The sequence below is a fragment of the Branchiostoma belcheri genome, unplaced genomic scaffold (assembly GCF_001625305.1).
Source record: "Branchiostoma belcheri isolate BF01 breed outbred unplaced genomic scaffold, Haploidv18h27 scaffold3, whole genome shotgun sequence".
NCBI classification, from domain to species: domain Eukaryota; kingdom Metazoa; phylum Chordata; class Leptocardii; order Amphioxiformes; family Branchiostomatidae; genus Branchiostoma; species Branchiostoma belcheri.
Genome location: NW_017803909.1, coordinates 416,174 through 423,024, shown reverse-complemented (window position 1 = coordinate 423,024; position 6,851 = coordinate 416,174). Strand labels below are relative to the sequence as shown.

At 45.6% G+C, this 6,851-nt stretch overlaps 1 protein-coding gene across 1 annotated transcript; it reads right to left on the bottom strand.

Annotated features, from left to right (window-relative positions):
* Nucleotides 1-751: 751 nt before the first annotated feature.
* Nucleotides 752-4,855, bottom strand: LOC109473296. The gene has a single exon (XM_019773169.1). The coding sequence runs from the start codon at nt 4,853-4,855 to the stop codon at nt 752-754; it is 4,104 nt and encodes a 1,367-aa protein (XP_019628728.1).
* Between the last annotated feature and the right edge of the window lie 1,996 nt (nt 4,856-6,851).

The window sequence follows — 6,851 nt, the reverse complement described above, 5'->3', positions numbered from 1 at the left end:
TTTTTTTTTTTTTTTTTTTTTTTTTTTTTTACATGTAAAAAGAATGCTGAATAAAATTTGCGTACCATTTGTCGTATATTACAGAATTTAAGAATGCTTTAAGGTGCTTATATGTGGCGTAAACATTACGATTTTTAAGCTTACTTTACAGTGCTTAAATGTTGCTTAAATAAGTGCCATTAAGCACTTTACGGATAAATTAAGCTAGCTTAAATCACTGTATTTACGGACACTTTAAGACGCTTAAATGTAGTGTAAACATTAAGATTTAAGCTAACTTTACGGTGCTTAAATGTTGCTTAAAAGAGTGCCATTAAGCACTTTACGGATAAGTTAAGCTAGCTTAAACCAAGCTTAAATCACTGTATTTACGGACACTTTAAGACGCTTAAATGTACCGTAAATATTGAGATTTAAGCTAACTTTACGGTGCTTAAATGTTGCTTAAAAGAGTGCCATTAAGCACTATACGCACAAACTTAAAGCTAGCTTAAAAGTAACATTTAAGCACGCGTAAAGATTGGCTTAAATTTGCTTAAAGAGTGCCAAAACGGAACCTTTAAGCATGCTTTAAGACTGCTTAAATACCTGATTTCGTGCAGTGCATGTTCTATATTAGCAAGAAAAACAGATTTTGTTTCTAAACAAATATATAAAAAAACAAGAACACAAGGAAAACCACAACGCCATGTCATCATTTTTATGTTCTAGGCAACCATTTACCAATTGTGTTGCAAGTGTGCGCGACTGCTTACCGAAAGCACGTATAACGAATAACTGTCGAGTTCTTTTGTCTGCGATTGCGCATTTGGGCCCTATAGTCTTCCGTACATATTTGTTGGGCTTCCGTCATGGCATTGTCTAAGTTACCGATGCGGGTATTTCTCGAGTTATTAGCACGTGTAAAAGCCACAAGGAATCTGGATTCAATGACCTTGTCTAGATCCAAAAAAACGGGCACGGTAATAGTGAGGTTCTGTGAAGCATCCACGGTCATTCCTCGTTTCTTGAACACAGAACACATGTATACTGCAGTAGCCGTACTCTCAAGTTTAGCTGATACTAGGTGCCGCTTCTTGAGCTCGGTCATTCTACTAGGGGAGTACGCGGGCGAATTGGCATAGTACTTAACATCTGTCCGCGTCTTTACGATCACATTGGACGGGTGGCCTCGCTGACCTCCCCTTTCGATAAATGGTCGAGGTAAATCCAGCTCTCCCTTTGCCATACGAAATAATTGGTGAAACAAATCGTAGTCTGGGGCCGTCACGGGTGCTGAAGGACTTCGCATCATATAGCCAAACTTTTCCACGGAACCCGTATTATCACTGGTAGGACAGAACAAGTGCGACCATTGAACTTGGAGGTTAGGACTAGTGACCGTTGATCCCAATAATACGTCATCGATCTTAATGACGGCCGCGGTCGCGTAAAATTCGCGAGGCAACCAGGCCTTTAAGCCCCACAGGAGCATGTGGGGGATGGACTTGAGTAATCCGTACCTTTCAAACATCTTTTCTGTAGAATACTCGCTGCGATGCGGAACTTTATTTATATCCGCCTTGTTGGTCAGGGCCGCTTTAAACTCGTGGACCATACTGGGGTGATTCGTATCCCCCACGATGGTGAGGTTAGTCCCGTGGAACTCTGCCAGTGGAGTTGGTTTGATATCAAACTGCACGAACGAATATAGGGGGTCATCAGCCACGTGAATCGAGACGTCTCGATAGGTCATAAAATCGGCGTGTGTCCGCTCGATTTCAATAAGCCAACCACTAAATAATTCCACGAGAGCCTGAGTATCAACGTCTCCTCGCGTTCTGGATTTGGTCTTTTCGTCATAGATGCCTGTCCCAATCCGCACCTGTTCTTTAATTTTCACCCCATAGGTCTTGATGATATCAATGTCTGTTTCGGAGATATCACCCAAGCTTGCGTGTCCTTCTTCGAGAAGCCGCTCAATGAAATCGGTAGTTGAATTAGAGTCACATCCTGGTGGGGATTGATGTAGGCAAGTTTCCATGATCCAGCGACGAAAGGCTTCCACCAGCCCCGACATGACTAACATTTTAAATGCTATAGGAACCGCTTTAACCAGCCAGTGAGACTGTAAGATCTTCTCTGGAGTCCCCCGCACACCACGAAAGAGAATTTTGGCTCCGGTCTCTTCGCAAGATACGGCACTGTTCACAGCAAACTTTCGTTCTCTGCGCATAAGCATATGACACATGATGCCGCTCTCCGTCTCTTTCACACTCTTCGCAAAAGCCTCCCAGCTGTTTCCGTCCCCTTTTGCCAAGGCATCAAAGTTGGGATCGGCAAAATGAATGGCCATGTCCGCAGTCTCAACGTGAGCAAATGAGCTGCTCGTATGGTCAATGCCCCGAGTGTTGAGCGCGACTTCTGCCAGACACCGCCCGTCGCCTAAGTGATTGGCTATCATCTTGGCCTGAAGTCGGTGCTGTCGGTGTTCTTCTCGTGAGAGGATGAGGTGGGCAGGTGCCACGATCGCCATTTTGGTTACCCGAGTTTCTTTCATGGTTTCTTCCTCCAGACCACTTTCTAGTTTGCAGTCATTCCCCCACCCAACAGTATTACCTGCAATCACATCATCTCCAGACTTATGCTTGTCCAATATGAACTTGCGCCGCGCATGACCTTTTTTCATACCAGCGTTGTTAAGGTAACTCTGTAGGTCGATCTCATTCTGTTGGGTCATAGTGAATTGCACACGGCCGCCCGGATCAGCCATAGCGCCGTCGCTACGGACAAGATGACTATCCTCCTCGTCGCAAAATGTGTTCATTATTTCAACGTAGTTCTCATGATTTACACTGATTTGGGGGTACGATCGCTTTCTCCCGGTAGTCACAAGTTTTATCAGTTTATCACTACCCTCTTTAGCAATGTTGTTTAGCATCTGCCTTTTTCTAGACCAAAGTCGAGCTCGGTTATAGTGAGCTTGCTGAGAGGAAAGCGTGGAGAGTCCCACCTCAGATACGTCTTCGGGTTTGCCTCGGTACCACTGGAGCGAGACTATGTTAGAAGACACGTAAACTTGGTCAGCCACTTTGATGAAGACTCCGTCATATTGATCGCATTTATCATTGAAACTACGGACGTCTTTGTGCTGGTAAAAGAACCTCATACCGCTTTGTTCATGCCCCGGGTCCCCCAACAGTGGCGGGAACACCTCGTTAACCATTAGGGGTAACAAACCCTCCCTACCTGAGGGAACGTTAGATTCCATGTGCAGACAAACATTACGCAGCATTTTTGTATAGATGCAGTTTTGAGCGTTAACGCTACGCCTGAAAAACTGTGAGTCCCACAATTGAGCATTGCGAACGTCTTTACCCACCATACAGTTGTGAGTTTGCGATAGGGGGGAAGGCAATTTTCCAATGGGCGGAGACTGTTCCATACTCCCAATAGAGCAATATGTCATGGGTCGCTCTTTTTGGTGGGGGATGTTGTAGATTTTACAACACATAGAATAGTCGAGCCATGCTAGCTCTTTATACGGGCCTGACATGCGCCCATCTTCCTCTGCCAGTAACATGCTGTGAAAAACCCAGGGAGGGGGCACTCGTTTGAGCGAGGACATTTGAGACTGGACGTATATCTTGTACGTTTCTTGATTCTTGACGTACTGTGCCTGACGAAATCGGTCCACCAAGCGATCAATCGGCTCTTTGCACACCGGGTCATTCTCTCTAAGCCTCTTGTTAGAATGTTGTGTAGAACTTTGAGCCCTTTCATTTTCTCGCCCAAATTGCTCACCTCTTTCTTCAACAAATCTGCGCATGTTCCCATTTTCAGATCGACGGGCTTTGGCAGCAGTGGTGGCTTCCTTTACCCGTTGAATCTGAACCTGAACAATCGTTTTCACGGCTTCAAATGTCTCTTCCAACGGCTGGTGTAGGGGATGCTTATCGTCCATGATAGTTAGACGGAGCCCCACGAATTCCTTAAACTCCATGAGGCGCTGATGTAACATGTCGGTTGCAAGGGAATAGATGTTGCGAAAGACCGTATATGTATGCTCGCGAGAGATGCGAGCTCTTTCCTCGTCCGAGGTATAAGGCGTTATAGTCTCCAGTGTTCTGTAAGATTTTTGGAGACTATCAGAGATATCCAGGTTTAGAAGTTTGTTACGAATGCGACAGTCGGTGAATTTGAGCGGTAAGGCTTTAAACCACGTTCCCCACATACGTAGGTGGTCGTAGCTGTAAGGCTGATTCTTCTTTTTGAGATCGCCCTGATATGATATCGAGGCTTGATTACTTGACCCCAAAATGAACATATTATAGAAAGTCCCCACCTTACTCTGGAGATTGGTGAGCGACGTCGATTTGCCCGTACCTGCATGTCCGTTCATGGACATCTGAATCTGGTCAAGCGGGGATCCCGGTGCCCAGTTAGGTGGCATGTCCACAACATTACAATGGCCAAAATACAAATCTAGCCATTCATTCCGTGCTCGAACATGGGCGCTAATCTGATCCAAAGACCACCCCTTCAATCTGGCGAAAGTAGTGCTGTCCAAAAACGCTTGGACTTTTTCCTCGAAAAAAAGGTCACTAAATGTGAATGCTGTGATGCGCTGATTAAACATGTCGGTATCGACCGAGCCGTCTTTTGCAATTTCTTCTTCATCATCATCACCATTATCCTCTTCCTCTTCTTTCATTTCACCATCCTTATCATTTATTTCTCCATCCGTTACCATAGTATCACCTCCTTCTTCAGAGAGAAGGTCGATTTCGCCTTTCTCGACCATGCTCGCAAGGGCGACCTTCAACAAGGCATCCTCTTCCGCATTCTCAAATTCGTCGTGGGAATCGACCTCCATCTTGAGCGTTGAGCAATGCAGGCCACTTCTGCTGGAGAGCCTCAAGTATATCTTCCTTTATAGCATCCAAATTTGATGGACTGGAGACTTTTACGTGGTGCGCATGCCTAATGAGTCTGTCCACATAACGAGCCAAAGAGATACGGCGGTACTCTTCAAAATTTGTAGGCTCGCAGCACATATAATCGCTGGGTAATTGAATCATCAGGTCATCGTCACCTCCTCTGTTAATTTGTCTGGTTTTCATGACTTGGTGCCGAAGCCGATGGTATGTGGGGGTTCCTACTACCATGAGACACCGATTGGGACTACTTCGCCTTGTTACAGCGGTTTCCAAGAGCTCCGTCATTCGAGCGTAATTGGTGGACGCATCCTGGAGTGTAGAGCCCACCAGCGTGTTTTCGTCATAAACAATATCGGCCATCAGTTCTGAAACCAGACTTTCAACAATTTCGGACACGTGTTTGGGTGGAAAGCCACTATCAAAGTTCAAACCATATATCCTACCCCAACTTCGCCGAATATCGATCGTATCGCTCTGGATCCGACGTGATTTTTTGGAACGTATTTGGAGTAGTGTGTATTTGGGTTTCCTATCGAGCGCAAGCCGGTAAGGACGGATCGCCATATTAATATATGTCAGGCACAGCTTATATACCAGTAATGATATGCGCACAGCAAGCATGTTCGCTCTAATAAACATACTGACAGTGTTGGCTACGACTGTGATAGGGCTGCAAAATACAATCACCATAGAAACCCTCCCATCGCCCAACGAGGACTATGCCAAACTGGCCTGTCATACAGGAATTAACATGCGGGCGACTCAAAGTCTTTACGTGTCGTGGACATTGTCTGGCACGGACTACATGAACCGGCGACCACTCCCCCCAATGGTCCCCCATCAGTGGCTTGAGGAGAATAATTACTGTTACACACCAGACACTAACCAACGAACCATTTCTTGTTTTACGGATCATGGTGTCATTGACCGTGAAGACGACTGCCTCGACTATACTCTCTTTTACGACAAATACAGACTAAGCTTCCAGCGTATTCCTCCCAACAACATGGGGACCGAATTAAGAAAGTTATTGATTGAACCTCCCACGACCAGAGTAGTAGGTCTGAAACGAACTATTCTGTTTCCTGTCCCCACATCGCATGCTAATAAAACACGGGAAACCATGTACCTCACTTTAATGAAGCACATCTTAGAATCTGCGACAAGCCATCGGCGCCTACAGATCAAGCCGATCGAGATACGTGGGAAGGAGGCTTACATGAGTTGCGCGGAAAATACAGCCAGGCTCCTTTACGGCGAGACCATGGACTGTGACCCGACTGAAGAACCCGTAAATTATTTGGTTAAGATAGTTGACGGTCAGGGGGTTATAGCGCGTCAAGCCTGTGTCACACCTTATTACGCTTGTCTGGAGGGCAAGCGGAATTTCGTTACCCAAATAAAAGCCGTGGCCTTCATTTACGACTCTGTTGACGCATCGGTCAACATTGAAAAACCCAGGCCTCGTCCAGACATCGTGACGTTGGAATTAAAAACTCATAGGTTCCAGGACTTGAATGCAATGACGTGCCCCTGTCATCGCATTACCGACATCTGTCCCATTTTGCCCAATGACATGTCTAACTATCTCCAAATTCCTTGGCACGTATTAGGGACGGGTGATGCAATTTCTTGTAAAGTTGACCGATTGGATGGTGCCTTGTTTAAAACAATCCATAACGTGAGTATGTTAGTTAAGCCCATAATCACCAAGGAACTCTGTGATCGCTGGAGTAACGATATGCTCACCACGAACATGGCGGTGACTAACTTGGTCCCTTACGTGTCACCTATCACCTTGCGCGAGACCAAACGAACTCGAGAGTATGTTAGTTTTACATGTGACTTTGACTTCGACTGCCCAAGTTCCATAACAAAACCGAAATCACATCTATATATTTTTGAACGCAATAATGACGTAGCCATTTCCGC